Source organism: Amblyomma maculatum, chromosome 8 (genome assembly GCF_055883805.1).
Source record: "Amblyomma maculatum isolate TAMU_Amacu chromosome 8, ASM5588380v1, whole genome shotgun sequence".
NCBI classification, from domain to species: domain Eukaryota; kingdom Metazoa; phylum Arthropoda; class Arachnida; order Ixodida; family Ixodidae; genus Amblyomma; species Amblyomma maculatum.
Window position 1 is genome coordinate 102,253,881 of NC_139351.1, and position 24,377 is coordinate 102,278,257.

Sequence of the window (24,377 nt, forward strand, 5' to 3'; positions counted from 1 at the left end):
AACTAGCTACACTGCTCATTCCAGAAAAGTCCACAGCGGAGGAAACGGCAGTTAAAACAGTGGTAAATGCGGAAGATAGCAGGTCAGAAAACTTTGAGAGCGAGGCATCTCAGATATGTCAACTTGAAAGGGAGCTTGATGAGACGCGGAATGAGGACGTTCTTGAGAGTAACCTCTTGCCGCCAGTGTCTAGTAATCTCACGAGACTTTTAAGTGGAACCCGAGAGGACTTAGCTATAGAGCAAGCCAATGATCCCAAGATACAGGAGATAAGGGAGCGCCACCGTGCCACTAAGACAGCAAACAATATTTCTTTCGAGATGAGAAAGGGAGTGCTGTATCGCTTATTCAAGGATAAGCGCGGAGTAGAGCGGGACCAATTAGTCGTTCCCCAAAAGTACCGCGGAGACTTACTGCGACTTTCCCATGGCAGCTCGTGGTCATGTCACCTTGGAATAAAGAAAACAAAGCAGAGGCTGTTGCAAGAATACTATTGGCCTGGATGTTTTAAGGACACGGAAAATTTTGTACGGTCATGCGACACGTGCCAGCGGGTTGGAAAGGCGCAAGATAAGTGGAAAGCTCCGATGGTGTTAGTACCAATCATTACCGAGCCGTTTCACCGGTTAGTAATAGATGTAGTTGGGCCACTTCCTGTGACAGAGTCAGGGTACCGTTATATCCTCACTATGTTATGCCCAGCCACAAAGTTTCCAGAGGCTGTTCCGCTGCGCGAGGTGACGTCCGAGAGTGTAGTGGATTCGCTGCTGTCAGTGTTTGCACGAGTTGGATTCCCTTCCGAGGTCCAAAGTGATCAGGGTAGCGTTTTCACGAGTGTCCTCACCACCTCATTTCTCGAGCGATGCGGCATTAAGGTAGTGCATAGCTCGATCCATCATCCGCAGAGCAACAGCGTAGAAAGATGGCACTCTGTTCTCAAACGAGTCCTGAGGGGACTGTGCTATGAAAACAAGCGCGAATGGGATACCTGCCTGCCTGCAGCGCTTTTCGCTTTGCGGTCAGTGCCGCACGAATCCACTGGATTTAGCCCAGCCGAGTTGGTGTACGGAAGGTCACTGCGCTCACCTTTGCGAATGGTGCGCGAAGCCTGGGAGGGGCGCGGAGAAGACCCAACAGTAGTAGAATTCATTCTGAACCTCTTGAATCGCTTACATAACACTAAGGAACTCGTTGAGGCCAGCATGGAGTCAGCCCAGGCTCGTTCCAAGGTGTACTATGATAAGACAGCCCGTCAAAGGACGTTTTGTATCGGGGACCAGGTGATGTTGCTGTGAAGTTCAAGGCAGAATAAGCTCGAAGTACAGTGGGAAGGACCGGCTGAAGTCGTTGCAAAGCTTTCTAACACTAACTACGCAGTGAAAATTCCCGGTAGGCGTAAAGAAGTGCGCATTTATCATTGCAATCTTATGAAGCCTTATGTGCAGAGGGAAGCCGTGGTAAATCTAACTTTAAACCTTCCCGAGGAGATGGGGGACAACTTGATTTGCCTCAGCGGAAAAGGAAGCAACGCTCAGGAGCTTCTCAAAAAGACGGAGCAGAGAGGAGAACTAAAGAAATCCCAGCTGTCCGATCTGGGCGAAATAATAACAGAGTTTGAGTCCTGCTTCGTGGACAGGCCAGGCAGGACTGATTTGACTGAGCACGATATTGAGCTGACTTCAGACGTGCCAGTGCGATCAAGGTGCTACCGATTCTCTCCAAGGCAAAGAGAAATTCTGGATAGGGAAGTAACTCGCATGCTGGAATTGGGAGTAATAAAACCCTCGGAAAGCGATTATGCTTCGCCTATGATCTTAGTAGAAGCTCCAGGTAAAGACCCTAGGCCTGTGGTAGACTACCGAAAGCTAAATTCTCTCACCAGGGATCAAGTGTATCCTATTCCGAATATTGAGGAGAGAGTAGAACAGGTCAGTAGAGCGGCATATGTGACTACGCTGGACCTTACTCGAGGATACTGGCAAGTACCGCTCACTGAACGCGCCAGCAGATACGCGGCTTTCGTCACTCCGACGGGCAGCTACCAGCCAACAATGATGAGTTTCGGGCTCAAAAATGCTCCATTTTGTTTTTCCCGACTCATGGATAGGGTTTTAAAGGGGTGTGAAACATTCGCGGTGCCTTATTTAGACGACATTGCGGTTTTTTCCGACTCATGGGCGGACCATATGGTACATCTAAGAGCTGTACTGAGCCTTTTGCGTCAAGCTGGACTAACCGTAAAGGCCGAGAAATGTTGCCTGGCAAGGGCGACCGTGGACTACTTGGGTCACCATGTAGGTCAGGGTTTCAGGAAACCCAGCGAGATTAAGATTTCTGCGGTAGCAGACTATCCGCGGCCGAGCACGAAGACGGAAATTCGAGCATTCCTAGGTCTGACTGGGTACTACAATCACTACATCCCTAACTATTCAGCTTTGGCTAGCCCTCTGACCGACGCTCTCCGCAAGACAGAACCGACAAATGTAGTCTGGGACGAACAAAAGGAAGCCTCCTTCGTAAACCTGAAGGCTGTGCTGATTAGCCGTCCGGTATTGCGAGCTCCAGACTATGACCGAGAATTCACGGTCCAGTGTGATGCTAGTGATCGAGGGCTAGGTGCTGTTCTCTGCCAGAGAGATGACGACGGTAATGAGCACCCCGTGCTCTACTTGAGCAGAAAACTGAGTTCTAGAGAGAGGGCTTATTGCGCGTCAGAGAAAGAGTGCGCTTGCATTGTATGGGCCATTCAAAAATTGAAGTGCTATCTTGGAGGGGCCAAATTCACCGTAGAGACGGACCATTGTCCCCTGGCTTGGCTGCAAACTGCGACATCGAAGAACAGTCGCCTTCTTAGGTGGAGCTTGATTTTACAGCAGTACAATTTTGAAATAAGATACAAAAAGGGGAAGTTAAATGGGAATGCGGACGCGCTTAGCCGCTCATTCTAAGCGGTCCGAGATGTTCCTCACCATGTATCCAAATTGATAATCAGGTTTTTTTTTTTTTTTTTTTTTTTTTTTTTTTTCGTGCGCTTGAATATATGTGACTATGTAAAGCAGCACGTTTGGTTTTCGAGGCATACGTGGGTCCTGAACGTCTTGAGAGTGGGCTTTTCTCGAACAACAATGGCAGTTTTCTTTTAACCTGGTCTCTTCAGACGGGAGCCGAGTGCTTGTTTGGACATGTGGTTGAGTTTCAGACAGCTCGAGCAATTTGGCCTACAACAATCAAGACAACGCGACAAGCAACAGCGAGCTTCAAGCGTTCACGTGCAGGCCATTAAGTCGTCTCTTCATGCAGCAGCTGCGGCTGCTGCCCTCCGAGTCTCTTCTGGCGGGGGAGGAGGCTGTTACGACCGTGCATCCGCATTTGCGCGCTCTATTGTTCGCCTGTGGGCATGGAAAAGTATTGTGAATATGTGGTGATGGTCCAATGGCTCTAAGTGAGCCTGTTTCCAGGAATCCTGTTTTGTAAGCCTGTTTTGCTTTGTGGACAACCTGCAAATGCCAAATTGACCCTGTCAAGAGAACGTCTGAAAAAAACACAAAGAAACGTCCCCCTGCGGGAAATAGCAGGAAGTGCTTTCTTTTGTTCACCCTTCCAGTCGAGAAGGGCTATGGTCCAGTGAGGAATGTCTACTTTTCAAAGGAGACGACAGAGTGACATGTCCGCTGACGTGCAGGACAAGAAAGGAGCATGACGCATACAGCCATTAAGTGATTTCCCAGGAATGCAGGAAAGATTTGCAATTGTCGAAAACGGACAATGCTGGGAGCGGATGCGGCGCCACGTGCACTCGGGTTTCTGAGAAGTAAAACCCCTTGTCAGAACCAGCCTGTGGTTTCTTTGCTGAAGAATAGAAATGTACCTCCTCTCCTCGCCGTTCCCAAGCTTTTCCCGCCAACAAGTGATCACGCCCAACGAATGAATGCCGGACCAGTCAGTGCTTCAGACCATCAGTGCAGTGATGTGTTCGATTGGATGCCGATACCTGAGGGGCGTGCCCTGGATTTGGTTGGTCAGCATCTTCAGAGAGGGGCTGGACATAGGGGGTTTTAAGGACGCTGCAGAGCACGAAATGTCGCTCTGGGCCCTGGGTAAACGGCTCATCCAGTCGCTTCTCGCTATGAACTCTTAACGCTTGCCATTTTGCTGATGTACCCTTCTTTTTCGTGTAAATAATCTTGTAAATAAGTTTCTCAAAGTGCCATTAAACCTGCTTGTACATATTTCGCCAACTTCGAAGATTCAATCCTACTTCGACCCCGAGTCTCTGCACGCTACCAAGTGAAGGCCGGGTCGACATAGCCCCAGCGTCACGACACTCGCAACAGAAGACGACGTGGCTCTTTATAGCTTAGCGCGCCCGTAAGTGGTAATGAGATATCCTCATTGCCTGAATTCGAGACTGACTTCTCGTTTTTACGGCTCTCTCCCAGTACGGTATTTCCCGACGTTTCGGGGCATTTAATCACGCCTCCATAAATCGTAAAGCTGGCGCTGCTCTTCTCTCGCCTTCTGTATAGTTCGCGCGGTCAGTGCCGAGGGTGCGGCGCACCGGTACATAAGGGTCACATTCATTCGTCCATTTCTCCTCTTTTTCTTCCCTCTCCTCTCCCGGCTCACCGGCGAACTTAATGACGCTCCTGCGTGGCGCAGACTGCGGAGTGATATATCGAAGTTTTATGCGCCCTTATTCTGGCGGGTAAAATTCACCGCCTTCGCGGCGCTGTTAGGAACAGACCCTGGCCGGCGTTCAGTACTTATTCGATGATAGAGATATCGACTTTCTTCTTCTTTCTCGTTGGTTTCCGGTTGTCTGACCTTACATATGCGATAAGGCGGATTGAGTGATCATAGATTTGTGAAGGCGCAGCCTAATCTACCGCGCTGGTGATATCTTAGTTTCCACCTGGGGAATGCCAGCGACAACGGGTGGCGGATGTGCGGGGCTACACTAGCTTATGATGAATGACTGAGCGAATTTTTTTCTTGAAGTGGAGTGTATACTCTGCACCGCTGCTCGGGTTGGCGCCTCCTGTTGTTGTTCGGCAGTCCAAATTGGCCTTCTTTTGTAGGTATAGATACCATGATGCGCGATGTACAGAGTTGTGAGTATTTTTTGCTCCGGAATGGAGTATGCGGACGGGACGATAGCAACAAAAACGCAAAACTGGCGGATCTATGGGCTAATGCAGGTAACACTGCAGAAAAAGTATGGCTTAACGCGTGTGTAACGAAGACGGGCTTGCGCTCCAACCGCATGGCCATCGCCTAGCACACGCTCCCGGCTGGGCTCGCTGAATTTTGACTGATGTTGGGCCTGCTTCATTTTCCAAGATTTCGCAGATAAACCTAGTCATGCTACAACCCCCGCGATGCCTGAAGACGTCAACCAAGCCATACAAGTGGACTTGGCTGTCGTCTGTGCCGGTTCTTTCAGCCTGCGTAACCCGGCCATCCTCAGGAGCGCCGACGATCATGATATTGAGAACCAGCTCACATCCTGTGACCGGATCATTGCTTACAACAAGTCGGCCGTGTAAACTAAGCTGAGCAACGTTTTTTCCCCTATACTGGTGTACCCAATCAGTGGTATTGGAACCTCGACGCGGAGCTTACATCTCGGTCCATTTTCAAGGCAAGCTTTTTAGAAGTCTTAGGCCTTCCGGCTGTCCGACAACTCCGTGCAAGCGAGTGAACGCACAGGTGTCGGAAGCTGATAAGGTCAAGCGCATTTTCAACACGTACTTCAGGTACGTGTTGGTGGCGCGAGACATGTGCACCGTCGCAGAATACGTGTTAGACCTTCGATGAATTACACAAGCAGAGGGATTTGACTCGCGAAAACGCAATGCTCCTCGTGTCGCTTGCTGGCCTAACAGATGCAGACGACCAGTCATCGCTTCTTATCCACGCATAAAGGGCTTCATTCGGGAAGACGTCGCTCCCTTATTTCATGTCACCAAGAGCCATCACCGCGCCTGTCTCCCAACTTGCGCCAGATCATTCAAGAGCAGGTCGGAGAGGCTCTCCCTTAGGCATCTCAGTCTACACCTGTCAAGGCTACGCTGACATATGCGGATATGGTTGCAAATACTTGACCACCTAACTACACAACACTTTCTGGTCCCGTTCGAGCACAGGCAAGCTTTCTCTGACCCCCTGCTCAAGAAGGAACCTGCGGCTTACCAGGTCATATGTGGTTCGAAATTGCCGTCGACGCATGAGCACCTCCCGACCATCTCCCGAAGTTTCTGATTACTTACTTCAGCGTCAGTATAGCACAGCCGTAGGTGCGGTTCATTAGAGCGATTTAGCTTACCGTGATCCGCGATCCGCCACCGTGACTCTCTACCGCTCGTGATTGCGCGTGATCCGCAAGCTGATTGGTCCCGACGCGGCAGGTCTGTGTGCCGACCTCCAGTATGTGGCGCCATCTATTGGCGTCAAGGGGATCTGGGCATGCGCAGTGGAATACGCGGTGGCGGATCACGGTAGCGGATCGCGGATCACGGTAAGCTAAAACTCTCTATTGTCTCTTAACCGCACAGTATTCTCGGTAGCCGTTTACCTTTTCCATGTCGGCGCTCCATCGCCCCATTGCGGCGTCGTCCCTCGGCAGCTCAAGAGCCGCAGTTCCTAAGGCGAGAACTGCGCCGTCGTCGGATTTTGAAATTTCTTGTTTATCTGCTACCAACATACTAATTCAAGTTTTCTTGGAGGGGGCTTCTATGGTGGTGCCTGTCGACACCGGTGCTGCCATCTCTTGTCATTGATACCTTGGTGTTCCGCTTTTTGAAAAACGTGAAGAGGCCCCTTTTTTACTCGTATGTCATGAGCTGAAATCACTCACCTCTTCCAGCCGATAGTATCGTGTATTCGAGTATTAATACAACCAGAGTATTAACACAAGACATTTTATATATGATAGAGTTTATTGTTGCGCCGCCATGTTCACATGCGATTAGCTTGGGCTGGGACTTCCTATCGCTCCACGACGCGTAAGTCCGTCTTCTTTAGAATGCAAGGGCTAAACTTCTGCCGATGTCTGGTGCTAATCAATCATACATGCCGCGTGAAGATTTTCACAGGTGTAGGGCTATGCGACAAATATTCATGTAAGAGATACTAGTTGTTGCGATAATGTTATTTCTCATATAATTATCGGAGTTGATGCGATCGGATTCGGGGGCCAATACTTCCGAGTAGTGTGATCTGGCACACAAAACATCGGACATGGAAGCAGCAGAGAGAGTTGGCAAATAAGACGTTTTATATACACTTTTTTACGTGTCGAGTTAGGAAGATGAACTCGGACGAGAAGAGAGCTGTTAGTGGATAGAACACTCGTCAAATCCAGCTGCTTCGGAGAGATGCGCCTGCAGTACGCTGTTGCTGCGGCGTCGGACGTACGTATACTCGGAGGCTGTATACAAGCGCTGTCGGGAACCATTTTAGACTCTATCTATTTTATGTGTTGCTCTTGAAATGTCATTTAGGGTGAAAAGTGCGCTGTTGAAGCGGACCAGCTCCTGCGTTTTCTCACTCGGGCGCCGATGCCGCCAGCCGCCAGTTTTTCGCTGCATGTGGTACGGCACGGCGGCGGTGCGTCGGCACCGCATAAAGTTCCCAGAGAAAGTTCTCTCCATGTGGGTGGCCATTTACAAGTTACCTCATAAGTGGTTGAATATAATCGTTACCTACGACACCATAATCTTTTTGACTGAAGTTCGTTATATTGCCGGGAGCTTCGGTCTTTTCTTCATGGTGTGTACATTTTGTCTTCCCAACAGGGTCATGCGGACGGCACCGGTTCCGGCAGCCATCTTGCTAGCAGTCCTGGGCGTCTCACTCACCGGTGAGCAAGCCATTGTGCTTCATGTTACAGTTGCTTTGCGAGGACTATAAGTACGCCAGCCTTTCTTGTATGGTCTGGACACGCACAGGCTATGTTCGTGTGTTCGATTTGCAAGTGCCATTCTAAACAACGGATGCGTACTCCAAGAGCGGCAAACTAATGGACAGGTACAGTTTTAAGAACGGAAGTGGAGTACGGGACTCTCTCGAAAATTTCAAACGAATCCGAGTGTGCGCATAGCCCGCTCAGCAATGCGTTTAGTATGAGAGGAGAAGCTGAGGGTGCGGTCAAAAAGTACACCAAAATTTCATCAACCCTGTCCAACAGCGCAGAATTCACAGAATAATGGTAGAAAAAGCTGTTCGTTTTACTGGCAAATGAGGCAACCCTAGTTTTGGAAGAATTGAGGTTACGTCCATTCTTTGCACACCAATCAGAAAAAGCAGATATGCCAGATTGCAACAACAAGCAATCTTGAAAAGAATGTATGACCTTGAATATTTTTATATTATGAGCATAAAGAAGAAACGAGGAGTTCTTAAATATGGACGAAACGTCATTAATAAAAACGGAGAAGAGAAGCGGGCCTAATACGGACCCTTGAGGAACTCCACTGGTTGCGAGGTAAACGAAGGAGGCCTCACTGACAAAGCAGGAGCGATCTAGGAGATAGTTATGTAGGAGGGCTACGAGACTTTGACGCCGGAGAGTAGAAGCTTGTCAAGAATTAATGAATGAGTAACAACGTCGAGAGCTTTGCCCAATTAAATCACAGTACACAGTGTCAACCTGACGTCTCTGAAGGACTGCTGCAGAGTCGTACGTCATTAACGTGACTAGGTTGGTTGATGCAGAGCCAGCCGATATGAAGCCATGTTGGCTCGGTACTATGATATGTTTGAGATGGAAGGAAAGTACGTAGTGCAAAGCTAATTCGAAAAGCTTAGAAGTTGCAGATAGAAGAGAAATCGGACGATAGTTGGAAGCAACAGACACGGATGCCATTTTCTACACACGAGGAAAGGCAGCATTTTTTAAACAGTTATTAAATATGGCAGTCAATACTGGTAAAAAAAATACCACTGAAGGCTTTTATGGCGGCTGGAATGCCATCAGCTCCAGGAGACAAAGGTGATCTCAGACGTTTAAGACTCACACTTATCAACTCCACGTCAAAGATAGCGGAATTAAATGATGCACCAGATGGGAGGCAAACGGAATCACAATTTGGATGTTTGTAAACGGAGGAAAAATGTTGGGCAAAACTGTCGGCAACATCTCGAATTTCCGACCCATGAGAGTCAACTAAGCTAATACTCGAATCTGATTTAATGGAACGCTTGCGAACGTATCGCCAGAACTGGCTAGGACGATTTGATGCACTCCTCTCTAAAGACTCAATATAAGAGTCGTGGTCCCGCTTCTATAAACGTTTGCAAAGAGAACGCAAGCGGCGAAACTCATCTGCCCAATTGTCAAAACCAGGGCGTTTCGCTTAAGTTTTAACGCCATTTCAGTTCCCTTGAAAACCAGAAAGGAAACTTCCTACGCATCGGAGTATGCAGAGGTATGTACCGACGCATACCATCAAGAACTATTTCAGTGAAGCGACTGACTTGTCCATCTGAATCATTAATGTCATTTAAAAGGAACCAGCCGACGGAAGAGAAGAAATTGAAAAGACCGACATAATCACCACGTGCATACGTGAAACGGGGCAAATTCCTCACCCTACCTGAATTAGTAGAAGGTGATGCAGAGACAGCAGAAGTTGAATTAGAAGTGGAGGGTGAAATTTGTCACAGCGAGTCAGCGGCATGTCTGAACTCGAGACTGGAACACTTTCAGAATTCGATAGACAGATGTCAAGAATATTGCGACAGCAGTTTTCAGTGAAATTGTGTTGCTGCAAAGAATTAAAGGCTTTAAAATCAAGTAGAGTGTTACACTTACTTAATATGTAATGATTGTTGTGAGAAGAAGTAAATGAGTTCCAGTTGATACCTGGAGTATTGAAATCGCCTAAAATAAGAAGTTTGTGTTTGCTATGACGGGTCATAACATGTTCGATTGAGAGCAGAACATCATCATAGGCTGGAGGAGGAAGATTCGGAGGGATGTAGAAAGCTGCCAGTAAAAGATTTTCATGTCGATTTAAAGTGAGCTCAAGCCACACACATTCTTCAATAGTTTCCAGATCGGAACGTCAAACACACTGCACAGAACTGTCAATAGCAATAGAGCACTCCACCCCCTCTTTGTTTGGGTCCTGTTTCAGGGCGGTCGGTACGAAAAACAAATTATTAGAAAAGGAATCACTGGAAGGGATATCGCTTGACAACCAGGTTTCGGTAACTACAACAGCGGTATAACAACAGGACAAAACGCTAGAAAAAAATTCAGATCCCTTAGTCCGAAGACCTCGGGCGTTTTGATAATAGATGTCCAAATTAAGGGCCACTGCAATTTAGCGTCCGTTTTGAGGGATGCAGCATGTCGTCGTGAAGCTTCCCACGAAAGTCCTTTTAAATGCAACCCATCGGCCCCATCAAAGGCTCAACAAGCTTACTGAACGATTCTTCGTCAACTGTAATATGGAAGGACGAGTAGGAGTCGTACCTTGTTTTCGGATGCCGGCAGGAAATGGGGGTAACATTGATTGACTTTAGATTGCTAGTAAGGTCTACCGATGTGGTTTCGGGACTGAGTTTAGGGACGAAAATATTCTTCGGAACTGAGTTTAGGGACGAAAATATTCTTCGGACGCTTCTTTTCATTAACAATTTTTCCAACCAAAAGAAGCGTCCGAAGAATATTTTCGTCCCTAAACTCAGTCCCGAAACAACATCGGTAGACCTCACTAACCATCTAGATATGCCAGGTGAGATATGCCGAATGGTGTTCCAAGTACTTAACGCTCATATTTAAGAAGTCTCTGTTAAACGCCGAGCTCCCGGAGGACTGGAAGCACGGAAAAATTATTCCTATTCCCAAAACTGAAAATTCATCTCTACTTAGCTCATATAGGCCAATATCTTTACTGTGTATTTCTTCAAAAATACTTGAACATATACTTTTTGGGCATATATCAGCCTTCCTGGAAACCAATCACGTAATTGACGACCGGCAACACGGTTTTCGCAAAGGCTTCTCTACAGTGACCCAACTTCTAGAGACGATGCAGGATTTTGCCGCAGCCATTGATAACCAGTGTCAAATTGATGTCATTTTTTTAGATTGCGAAAAAGCATTTGACCGGGTCTCACACAGAAAGTTCTTGCTAAAGCTAAATACTATCTTTAAAAACGATCTACTGTTGACGTGGATAAAAGCACATCTATCGTCTCGATATCAGTCCATATCAATCGGCAATGCATGTTCGAGCCCAGCTTTGGTAAGTTCCGGTATCCCACAAGGCTCAGTACTTCGGCCATTGTTCTTTTTAATTTTTATAAATGACATTGTTAAAGAAATTCCTGTCAAAATCAAGCTGTTTGCCGACGATTCTGTATTATATCATGAAATACGAACTCCTGCTGACCAGCTTCTTCTTAATGACGCCTTGGCTAAAATTCATGATTGGTGCTCAACGTGGCAGATGAGTATCAATACTAAAAAAACAGTTTCATTGTCTATTACGCGTAAGAAGCGGCCATTAAGTTTTGCCTATACTATTAATAACCATCCCCTGTCTACTGTGGACAGCTACAAGTACTTGGGATTAACGATTAGCTCTGACCTACGGTGGAACAAACACATTTCTAATATTAAAAATAAAGCTATGAAAAAACTTGGTTTTTTAAGAAGATCTCTCCGGTACTCTACGCAGGAAATTAGGTTACTAGCTTACAAAACTTTTATCCGACCTGTTTTAGAATACGCCTCTGTTGTGTGGGACCCTTATACTAAAGAAAACATTAAAACACTCGAAAATATTCAAAGAAAGTCAGTGCGATTTATTTATAATTCATACACCTGGCAGACGTCCCCTACCATGCTACTTGAGAAAGCAAATTTGGATTCTTTGCAGCTCAGGAGATACCGCGAGAGGCTTAAATATATGTTCATGATTGTTCACAACAAATTAGGAATTAACAGCAGCAAGTACATTGAGCTCGTCCCGGGTCGTTCGACACGATCCTACCATTCTTTAAAAGTGAAGGAATACTCATGCCGCACTGAAACATACAAGAATTCTTTCTTCCCCCGTACTGTGCGGGAATGGAATGTCCTCAAAGCGAATATTGTAGAGGCTTCTACTGTGGAGTCATTTACGGAGTCGCTTAGGAATTCGTAACAATTTTGCAGCATTCAACATTTTCATTTTTTTTTTCCCAGTGCTCATTTTGACGCCAGGCGTCGTCTAATATTGTATAATGTTGTTTCTTTTCGTCGTTCATTTTTTTCGGTATTGTGTGCCGAGTTGCGTGTACCTCAGGGAGGTTTTCTTTTTGTCAAAGTGTATTTTACACCCACTCCTGCTTAAGGCTTTGCAATAAAGCCAGCAGTCTTCTGTAAATAAAATAAAAAATAAATAAAGTCAATCAATGTTACCCTCATTTCCTGCCGGCATCTGAAAACAAGGTACGACTCCTACTCGTCCTTCCATATTACAGTTGACGAAGAATCGTTCAGTAAGCTTGTTGAGCCTTTGATGGTGCCGATGGGTTGCATCGACATGCTGCATCCCTCAGAACGGACGCTAAATTGCAGTGACCCTTATGCGCCAGTGATGGCTAGACTTCGGTGCTTCTTCATTGCTCTAGGAGGGTTAACCGCACTTGTTTCTTTTTTGTTTTTCCCACCATCTTTAGTTTGGTTTGGTTTGTGGGGGTTAACGTCCCAAAGCAACTCAGGCTATGAGAGACGCCGTAGTGAAGGACTCCGGAAATTTCGACCACCTGGGGTTTTTTAACGTGCACTGACATCGCACAGCACATGGGCGCCTTGCTTTTCGCCTCCATAGAAAAGCTGCCGCCGAGGCTGGAATTCGATCCCGCGTCCTTGGGAACAGTACAGATTAGATTGCCCATGAGTGAACGCGTATCCAAAAACATTCCGAGAGCACTTCAGAATCTGCGGTGAAGAAATGCTAAAGCTACAACGTTACAACGCCCAAGCTTTCGCATTTCTCCACCACAGATTCTGCAGTGTTCTCGGAATGATTTTGGAAACGCATTCACTCATGGGCAATCTGTAAAGATGGAGGGAAAAACGAAAAAAAAAAACATAACATGCGGCGCTGCGCAGCTAGCAGAACTAGGGTGCCTCGATGTAGCGCACGCGCGCGCCCTCAGCTGAACGAGAAATAAAAATGAGGTAATCCCGGCACGCGCGTTGAACAAGCGCCCCGTTAATGTACCCCGTTTCACAAGATGTTGGCAGCACAGCGAAAGGGCGCTCGATAGGCCAGTTAGAATGGCGCGCGGTGCACCACTGTGTCTGCACGCACCTATCGACTACGATGTAAGATAGGATTAGAAACACAATCATGTCGTGCGCATAGTGCTTATAGAAAGGCATCTTGGTCAAACTCGCTTACCTTTTCTTGTAGTGCTACAAACAATTCGTGAAACTGAGTACATGTCTTAATAATAATACGTTCACAGGAACAGGAAAGCGCAGTATCTTTCACACTTCCGAATCTGTGAAAGATACTGCGCTCATATCCAAACAGAGCCTTGTACCACAAGATATGGCCAACACAATACAAAAGCGAATGTGTCTGGTGCGGAGACACCGCTACACTGTACCACACAACGAGGGGATGTAGGGCAAGCCCCATAATGCCTAAAATGGATAGCCCTAGTCCTGAGTAGTGGGAGGACATTCTAGCCGACTCGGACGAACAGCATCAGCTCATGCTGGTGCAGCGGGCCAGAGCCGCTCTAATGCCAATGGACTCCTGAACAGAGGACTGTCGACTACTGCTCTTTCCTAACCCACTACCCCTAACCCCAATTTTCCCCAATAAAGTTTATCAATCAATCAATATTTCACACTTGTTTCTGTAACACCTGAATTGCGTCGTAAGGAAAGGGAGCAAGGGGGAGCGAAAGTGGAAAGAGAGAAATAGGAGCCGTAGTGGAGGGCTGCGGAGTAATTTAGACCACATGGGGTGGTGGTGGTAAAAATATTTTAATGAAAATGATTAGGAGGTTGTAGCGGCGGTTGGAGTCCTCAGTCCGGAACCCCATTGGCGTAGGCTGCTGTCCGCGCTCTTCCGATGAGTTCTTTTTGAACCCTTGCGTCCGAGCTGGTCAGAGCTGCCTCCCACCCCTCCTGCGTTGGCTGGTTATTAATAGTGACAGTCTGATTTCGCTGGCATGCCCACACCATATGGTATAGGTCCGCCTTCTCCCCGCAGAATTTGCATTGTGAGTCAAATGACTCTGGATCTATTGCGTGTAGTCTGCGTGGATTGTTAAAAGTGTTGGTCTGTAGCTTGCGGAGGTGTATCTCCTCCCCTTTGTCTAGTGTCTTTGCCGGTGGAGGGTAGACCCGGCGAGATAATCTTAAGTGCTGAAGTATTTCGGTGTAAGTTAGCAATGGGATAGGAGGTTCCACGAGATCCGTATTGGGTGCCCGGGGGAGAAATGCTCGGGCTGAGGCGTGTGCGCTCTCGTTCCCTGGGATGCCCTGGTGACCTGGTACCCATACTAAGTGTTTATCCATGGGTTGGTAGCCACGGGTGTAACTATCTTGCAGGATTTTAGCTGCTAGCGGTGCAATCCTGCCCCTGAGGTAATTGCGATATGCTGTCTGTGAATCTGTAAGAATGTATTCTGAGGTAGTGTGTGTCGCAGCTAGGGCAATTGCCACTTCCTCCGCAGCCAGTGTGTCATGGCTGTGTAATATTAGTCCATCCACTGTTTTATCTTGGTGTACTACCGCAACGGCCGCCATTCCCTGTTCAGGACCCGCAGCATCGACATAGAACACGCCCTCGCGCCCGCCGTAGTGCCTTTTTATAGCTTCCGCTCGTGCTTGTCTTCTTGGCTGGTGAAAGTCGGGGTGCATATTCCTCGGTAATGGAGTTCCCTTGAATTGTCCTCTCCATGAGGCTGGGATGTCGCTTTTAGGGTCTAGCTGTTCGGGGCAATTGATGTTCAAATCGTTCAAGACTTGTCGGCCAGTCAGAGTCGTGGAGAGTCGTACCACCTGCGCCGTGAGGTGTGCCTCAATCAGCTCGTCTACCGTGTTGTGGACGCCCAGTCGTAAAAGCCGGTCCGTCGATGTCGTAAGAGGGAGGCCCAGGGCCTTCTTGTAGGCTGTTCTGATTATGACGTCGAGGTTCTTGATGTCAAACTTCTTGAGACGAAGGTAGGGTGCCGCATAGACGATGCGGCTCACGACGAAGGCCTGCACCAGTCGGAGAGTATCTTCTTCGCGCATCCCTGATTTCCGCGTCGTTATTCTGGCGATCATCCTGCCGACTTGCTCGCTCACGAGGCGGAGTTTCTGGATGGCGAGGTGGTTGTTGCCCTTGTTATTGATGCATAGACCCAGTATCTTAACGGTCTGAACTTCCTTTATGGGTGAGTTGTCAACGTGGATGTCGATCGTGGCCTGATTTTTGTGCTGGCGGAAGACTAGGAGTTCACATTTTTCGGGAGAGCAGGTTAGTCCACACGCTCGTGCATAATTCTGAACTGTTGTTGCCGCTGTTTGTAGTTGTTCTTCCATCATTCCCATACTACCCCTAGTTGTCCAGATGGTTATATCGTCAGCGTACAGGGCGTGTCGTATGCCCTGTATCTGATTTAGAAGAGGTGGAAGATTGCGGAGTGCAATATTGAACAGAAGTGGGGATAATACTGCCCCTTGCGGAGTGCCTCTCGTGCCCATCTTCACTTGCGTTGTTTGTTTAGTGCCGATGCTGATGTTGACTGTTCTGTCTTTAAGGAAATCATAGATGTATGAGTAGACTCGCTGGCCACAGTTGGTGGTCTGGAGATTTTGGAGGATTGTGGAATGTTTGACATTGTCAAACGCTCCTTTGAGGTCGAGGGATAGAAGTGCTCGGTCACTGTTTCTGCGTGCTGGATCAATGACTTCGCGTTTGAGTTGCAGAAGCACATCATGGGTGGACAGATGTGCTCTGAATCCAAACATCGTGTGTGGCAGTAGCTCGTTGTTCTCTAGATAGTTGGAGAGACGTGCGTGGACTGCCTTTTCCATGAGTTTGCCTGCGCACGACGTGAGGGATATGGGGCGTAGGTTTTCAATGCTGATTTTCTTGCCGGGTTTGGGGATAAAGTGTACATTGGCTGTTTTCCATGCCTGTGGAATGGTGCCGATGCGCCAGCATTCGTTAACGTAATCCGTAAGTTGCTGCAGTGCCTCCGTGCCGAGGTTGGTTAGAAGTCCGACCGTAATTTTGTCTTGTCCCGGGGCTGTACCTCGGCGCATATCTGCTAGTGCTGCTATGATTTCTTCTAAAGTGAAGTCTTTATCTAGGTCTTCGTTCGGTTCCCCCCGGTATTCTGGATTTGAGGGTTCTGCGTCTCTCGAAGTGCAGATATAGCGACGCGTGAGTTCATCCATGAGTTCATCATCCGTGCCTTGAAAGTTGTGTAAGGCTCGATGCAAATTTCTACGTTGTTCACTCTTCGATTTCGGTGGATCAATTAGGCATCGGAGAAGGTTCCACGTAGTCTTGCTGTCTAGGCGACCTTTGAGGGATTCGCACCTTTTTAGCCAATTGGTGCGAGCGAGGTCCCATGCGTATTGGTCTGCTTGAGTAGTTAGCTTCGCTATTCGAATTCTGAGTTTTCGATTGTGCCTTTGTTTCTTCCACCGTTTTATGAGACTACGCCTAGCTTCCCAAAGGTGTAGAAGATGGTTGTCAACAGCTGGGTGGTCCTCCGTGGTGGCAAGGGTTTTTGTGAGGTTTTCTTTAAGGTCGAGAATAGATGCCGCCCACTCTTCGTAACTAGTTATTTGTTCCGATGTAACTAGTTTAGTATCCTTCCTGAATTTCTCCCAGTCTGTCATTCTGGCTTGCCCACGAGGTTTGCTGTGCTTGTTGCTTTCAAAGATGGTCTGCAGCATGTAGTGATCGCTGCCTAAGGTCTCTCCCGTATTGAGCCACTCATAGTTGCGGGCGTTGCGGACGAGCGTCAGGTCGGGGGAGGTATCCCGAGTTATGCTGGTACCGACTCGAGTCGGATGCTGCGGGTCAGTAAGTAAGGTGAGTGCCATGTCAGCGATGGCGGAAGCTAGTTTCCTGCCTTTAGTGTCTTCCTTTGGATATCCCCATAATGGGCTAGAAGCGTTAAAGTCGCCGACTATAGCTAGGGGAGCTGTGTGAGCTTCTCTTAGTGCTTTGATAAAGATAGCGTCAAAGGCTGCGCGGCGCTGTTTGGGGCGACTATATATATTGAGTATATAGGTGCCCTTGCTGTTACGGTGTTGTGGTAGCAACTTTATGAAGGTATATTCAATGTCGCTGTGTAGGTCAAGGTCTACAGTGGTTGCTGTGCATGATTTGTGGACCAAAATACATGTCGAGGGGTTTGTTTGATGTGTTGAGTATCCTCTGATCTTAGCCTCCATATTTACTTCTTGCAGGGCTATTATTTGCGGCGCATGAGAATAAGAGTCTATGTATTGTTGTAATGTTTCCCTCTTGCGCTTTAGTCCCCTGCAGTTCCATTGTAGGATGGTGAGTTTAGGTCTTGGTTGTGGCGCCATGTTGAGGATTAGAAATGTGTGTCGGATCCTGTGGTGGATCTTCAGGTTCTTTATCAAGTTCAGGGATGACTAGGCGACGATTTCCCATTTTGCCCTGTAGTTTTGTGCCCTTGTTGTGAGAAACATCCGAATATTCCTGAATTTTTCGGTCAATTCTAATCTCCTGCGCTTGCATCCTGATTAGAACTGGTTCAAGTTTTTCCATCATGGGCTTGATGACTGATTCTAACATGCTTTTGATTGTCGTCTCGATCATAATTTGTAATTTATTGGCCATGAGATCTTGGACTGTGTTTTCCAAGCGGGTAATGCGGTCCTGTGTTTCGGTGTTCTCAATAAATTGCGGCATGGGTGCCTGCGGTGCTGCTGCCTGCGGTTGTGGTACCTGCGGCATTGGCGCCTGCTGTGGCGTCTCTAGTGCAGTTTGCCTGTCGATAGTGCTAGTATTTAGCTCCTGTGGGTACGGAGGGTGTACCTCTTCCTTGTCCTCCTCCATCGGACATGCCTGTTGTGTCAATGGAGGTAATGTGTTCTTCGGGTTGGCTGCGACGCCTAATTGCTCTTTTAATTTCCTATTTTCTGACTTTAGTTTCTCGATCTCTGCTTTAAGTTGTTTGTAAGCCAACGCTTCGGGGGAGGAGGCAGCTACATCTGCCCAGCTCACCTTGCCGTCGTTGCGCTGGTCCTTGTAATGGGGTCCTGTTGTTTTCTCAGCTGGACGACTGCCGGTGGGGTGCGACGCCTTGTCGCTAGTGTCACGTCCTTTGCTTGATGACCGGGAGCCGCGTGGTCCTGAGTTGCTGCTGTTGGACTGGGCCCGTTGGGTCAGTCGGTCCCCGCTGTTAGATGTGCCTCTGCGGCTGGACCGGTCCCGAAACTTGGCCCTGGACTGGTGACTGTCTTGACCTGTCTTGGATTTGGCTGGTTGTGATGTTCGGTACTTGAACTTGCATTGATTCGACCCCATGGGATGTGGGCCTTCGCACACTGTGCACTTGGGTTGGCAGTCATGGGCTTCTTGGATGTCGTCCTGGCCACACTGCGGACATCGTGACTGCGCAGGGCAAGGGCAGACATCCGCCCGGTGTCCAAGTTTCCCGCACAGCAAACAGGCTGGTGTTGTTTTCTTGTACAGGCGCACGGGAAGCGCCTCTCCGTAGTAAAAGACGTGAAAAGGGACCTTTCTTCCTTCGAAAGTGACGGCCGCTTTGTTGGAGGAACCTAGTTTTCTCACGCTCACCACTGGTGCGTCCGGGGAGCGAAGCGCTTCCGTGATGTCTTCGTTGGAAACCCTAGGGTCCACCTGTATTACTCCTTTACATGTGTCGTCAGAAGGCCGGAGGTAGGAGTACACTGCGTGTGCTGTGTCCCCTAGTTTAAGTTCTTGAATTGCGAGGATCTTTCTGATTATTTCGGCATCTCGTACGCCGACGACGATGATGTTTTGTTCCCAAATGGGCCAAACGCTGAGCGCTGCTGATGTGTTATTAATGCCTGCTGCCATGTGCAAGGAGCTTCCGAGAGTGTTGCTTCCCCTGAATTTGCTGAGATCCAGCGTTCCTCTAGGTTTGATTATGATGACTGCATCTTGCTTGTCGAGACGCGGCTGCGGAGGAGGCTTCCAACGCTTGACTTGCGTGCGTGGCGTCTCCTGCAGCGGCGTATCAGCTGCGGCGGTGAAGTGGCCATCTGGCGTTCGTCCTTTCTGCCGTGCCGAGCGGTTGTTACGGGCTGATGCGCGTTCCCACTCTTCTATCTTGCGTTGGATGTTGGCTTCTGTTACTTTGTCGAAAACTGGCGTTTTCGCCTGCGGAATGGTGACGATACGCATTCCATCCGGGTCGTACCCCGTCAAGGTTGTCATGATTTGCGGCAGAGTTTGCCCGCGGAGCCGCGGCGGGCAGCTGACTCGAGGCCTATCTGTTAGGCTTAGCTACTCGCTCGATCCGCTTGAACTTGAAATCCTCGTTGAAAATGGTCCCACCTGAGAAACGGTGGTCTCCTCGTTGTTCTGAAGTGCCCGGGAACAAGTCCTGCTGCTTTTGAAGCGCTTTGGAAATCCTTGTCCGGGAAAGGAGCATAAATTCGGCGGAGCCGATGTAACACACGGCCGTCCTTCCCGACTGCTCGCAGCGCCCCCACCACATGGGGATCATTAACGTGCGCTCCCCTGATGGGGCTGGGACAGGTAGGGGCTTGCCTGCCGCTGACGTTTTATCTGTGCTAGGCCGTCATTGCACCCACTACCGCCTGGGTGGTGGACGATGGCTGTTGCGGCGCGCGTCTTCTCTCCCTCTTCCTTTTCTTCCTTCTCTATTTTCTCTTCTGTCCGCACGAGGCAGCGGAGGTGGCCCAGCTACAGAGCCAGTAGCAGGCCCGTGCATTTTCTTTTCCTTCTTCCTACAGCCACAACAACAAAAACGCTGACATCGCACAGCACACGGACGCCACTTCGTTTCGCCTCCATCGAAACACAGACAATTTGTTATGCTGATCTTGGTCTGTCGTCTTGCTGTGCTAGGTAACCGATAACGTTTGGTCGACGCTTTGTCAGTTCAGGTAATTTCATGTTTTTGATCGCAAACAGAAGAAACGAAAGACGAACAACATACGCGCTCCTGTTTTTTCTACGTTCAAAATGTCCAGAACATATGCTAACTTTAGTTCAAATTTCTGTTTTAATTTTCGATTGAGGCGAAAAGCTAGGCGCCCGTGTGCTGTGCGATGTCAGCGTACGTTAAAGAACCACAGGTGGTCGAAATTTCCGGCGTCCTCCACTACGGCGTCTATCATAGCCTGAGTTGCTTTGGGACGTTAAACCCCACAAGTCAAACCAAACCTAATTTCAGGTAAAGTTGCCTAAAAATGTGCGCTTCGTGTTTCAGGCACTAGGACGACTTCATATACTTCCAAGTAAAGGCCCACATATGTTCCGAACTGCAACGGGTGCCTTGACCTGACTTCAGGCATCATTAAAACATCAATTACTTTGTCGCTAAGCGAGAATGCAGTTGATTCTCGATCATGCTTTTCTCGACGCGTCGCTGTATCTGCACGCAATGAAATGCAGAGATCATGATCAGTTCAGCGTAAGGGCAAATAGCCGACGAAACTTGAAACCACTATTACTTCCACAGAACTGCCTCTTTCGGGCAAACGACAGGCTTACCCGTGTCGCCTTACCGCACTGTCTCTCCAACTCTGCTGATGGCCCTTTGAGCCCAGTGCTCGCTATGTCTCGCGAAAATCTTGTTCGTCGCTGCCTTAACTGTCGCGCACGACGTAACGATGCCAAAACCCTTGCCATTCTCAGCCGCGCTCGCTGCATGTTATGTCTCCTGTCACGTGAGCGAAATAGCTAATGTTGGAATACATAAACGTTAGCACCGGCGGGGAGCTCTTCAACGCGGACTGCGATGCGCAGGCCATTCAATCACGAACGAACCAGCTTTTTGCATTCAGACTGCGGCCATTCCCGTCTTCACTACAAAAAACAACGACGAAAAAAAAAAAAAAAACAGAGTGAGGCATCTCCAAACCGCCACGGCAAGACGCCATTACTAATGCACGTGAACGAGATAACGCGGGAGCTGGGTACATCATAACCGAGAGCAATTATTGAGGACCGGGAAGGGCGCGAAGTACACGTGGTATATGTAATGGCCGAAGCGGAGGAAAGAGCCCGGGCACGCATATTCTTACGCTTATGTACACATAGCGCTGGGAACCCAGAGAGAGAGCGGGTGCACAAGAATAAAGCTTGCATTTGAGCAATCCGGACGTACGTACCGCACAAGTTAGTCTCGCGTGTCCTTGCTCACGTCTGCGGCGTCCGTCGTCATATACGGGAATGTGTGCAGACTTTTTGAGGGAAGAAAAGGAAACGCTGAAGATGCAATGAAATGACGAGGCTATAAAAAGAAAAAGATCAAGAAATCGTCTTTATAAAGTATGGGCCGTATACGAGAAGGCTGTTGGAATCCAGCTAAAGAAGGCTACACGCGCTCCGCTGTTCGTGACGCCATGCCTGTTGTCCCTCTGCCGTTGGCGGTACGAGGCTAATTGGACATTAAAGCTTGATGACGCGCCCGTCTCGCTCGTTTTCTCGTCGCCTTCGTCGGAAGCTATGGTTTTATGCGCGAACATGGGGGGGGGCTGGGCTTTACCGAACGAGCGAGACGTACGCAGCTCGCTCGCCGCCAACACCACCACTGCCGGGTCGGATGTGGCCTGGATGGGCCTTGGCCTTTCTAGGTTGGTTTGTTGTTGTTGTTTATTCCCCATCGGCGGCAAGGACGGCGACTTTTCCTGAAGCTCCGCTTGACTCGCCTCGGCGCGTCATTGCATCATTGATGCGAAAGCATAACGCCCTGGATTTTCGGGCGCCATCTCGCGCTGTTTGTATTAGTGGACTGGTCTGTCTCTGTTAGGCCCTGCAAAGTAGTGAGGGGCTGTTCAGTTCCACGTTGAAATTGTCGCTCCACCGGGGCCATTATAGATTAGTTGCTGAAGGTAGCGAGGGAGCCTCAGGACGCTGCCGAGAGTTTGCGCAGTATGGCGTACTCTGCCTGCTGACCTCTAAATGTACCGAGAAATAGCCTCAGGGGTTGCACGTTTCACGAACAGATGTCATTTAATACATGCAACGTCCAAGCAGCTCTAGTACAGAACGGGCTAGGGTTGGTTACACGTTCATTTCCTATGCGCCATGACGAAGGATGCCGCATCTATTACCTCAGTCTATGTGGTTGCATCAACATGCACCACCATGTTTTCTCAGTTGAGACTATCTCCTAAAGCTAGAAAGATAAGAACCAAACTGACCTGTGACACCAGGATGATGTTCTAGCAAAATGTACCCGTTCTGTCGCCGTGAAGCTTTGTTTTGTTTGCGCTTAATGCCTCCAAGAGCGATCACATCACGTTCTTTGTACCGCAATCGAGGCACCAAGATTTATCTCTATCGATCACAGCCACACACGACTGCTTGCACGATGTTCCAACGCCACGAATTCTTGTTTTGTTAAGGCTTTACGCCACCGGGTGCGCTCTTATCACTTTTTAAATCACGGCGTATCTTGCGTTACGAAGAAAGTGATAAGATCGCGCTGGATGACTTTCATCGTGAACTAAACAAAGCTTGGCGGCAATACTATCGCATCATAATAAAAACATATTATAGCAACGTTCCGTTCAAAATTGCCGCATGTGGTAGAATTACGTGTAAGTACATCTAATTTGTTTCAGGGTACGTCGGTGACGCGTAACCCTTCACAATAACAGCTATTAACCAGTTCTATGAAAATCATGCCGATAAAAAGAAAATTATGGTATTGAAGGCAACGTCAAGCCACAGGCGACCCACGAATGTTTCTTCACGTCATAGTGGGCCGGGTGGAAGTTGGAGCTTTAGGCCAAGGTTCAGAAATAAGAGACATCGGTTCGAAAAGTGGCCAGAATTCCACGAGGTTATCGTAATCTCCCGCGCAACTTACATGATACCCATACATGACGCTACATGCACCGTGGGTCTCTACGCGTCGAATGGCATGCTCTTAGAACGTCTCGTCTTACTTAGAGCGAAAAGCTTTTTTTTAAAGAGCTCATCTACGACTGTTCTCGTGCTCTACATCTGGCGCACGTACGCATCTAAGCCGCAAGAGAAATGAAGCGGCGTCGCGCTAGTCATCGCAGCACGAGGCTACATACGCGGGAAACATTCTAACGTGTCCCAATCTTTCTGTTTTTCATAGTGTCACACGAATTTCTGAAACCTTGCCTCTCGAATTACGCCAGTGTTGTTGTCTCTTCCATAATTTTGCGGGAGTTGTCATTTTAGAGCATAAGCTATACTGCAGAGTGTGACACTTTGTACTTCGCCTCTGTCGCAATGACCTTTGAGTCTTTGACTTGGAATTCATTTCTCTTGCGACACGACGTGGTACAGGTGTCCATCGACTTTTCTTGCATTTTTATATAGACTGTCTATGGATAATCTATATATTATCTATAGAGGAGAGAAAAGAAAACTGTTATAGACTTTATTCAGTGGAATGTCTATGACAAAATAAATATAGAGTTGAGTTTATAAATTGCCTAAAGAAGGTCTAAAGAATGCCAGTAGCCTGTAAAAGTCGATAACCATCGTCTCGCAGGGCCTCGTTGGTGTGGCGTCATCGCGTCGTCGCCACCGTCCCCCGCGGTCCACACCCACCATCCGCACCACCAGCACGAGTCCGAGGAGCAGTGCCGGCAGCCTGGCCCACTGGGCCTGCTGGCGGGCCGGTTACAAGAGTGGCAGCTGAGCGCCAGCTCGACGCGGCAGCCCGAGTGCCAGCTGCGCTACGCCCGCGTCCTTGAGCTGGCCTCGCGGGGCGCCTGGTGCCCCGCCAAAGACGCCGACACCGAGTGGATACAGGTGGACCTTGGAGCCGATGCTAAGGTACATACTGATGCGCGCGTGGTTCATCCAAGTGTTGCAGGCCTTCGGTAACCTGCGCCCGTCAAACTATATTTTCAGGACTTTATCTTTGGAATGAGCTGACTACACCGGTGATATCGAATTTTGCTGCAGATCGTAGCCGCTTAATGTAGTTTCCAATCGTTCGCGCCTTCCAACTTAGAAGCCCCGTTTTACCAGTGACCCCAGAAAGAAGTGCTATACAATGGTCATGCGAATACTGTCCTCACATGAATAAGTATGATAAGATGGAGGAGGAAGAGCAACGCCTTTACTGGGGCCTTAAGTCAGAACTTGAAGAATAGGTAATTTAAATGCGATTGAGGACAGCACAACGAACTGTAGGAAGAACACGGTGGG

General features: G+C 48.5%; 1 protein-coding gene across 1 annotated transcript in view; it reads left to right on the forward strand.

Moving 5' to 3' along the window:
* Positions 1-5,378: 5,378 nt before the first annotated feature.
* LOC146182034 (lactadherin-like) overlaps positions 5,379-24,377 on the forward strand; it is a 63,608-nt gene continuing 44,609 nt past the window's right edge. Inside the window, exons 1-3 of the mRNA XM_084575885.1 lie at positions 5,379-5,542; positions 7,797-7,861; positions 23,713-23,999. Of these exons, the coding sequence (XP_084432011.1) occupies positions 5,379-5,542; positions 7,797-7,861; positions 23,713-23,999 (516 nt within the window). The remainder of the gene's footprint in view (positions 5,543-7,796; positions 7,862-23,712; positions 24,000-24,377) is intronic.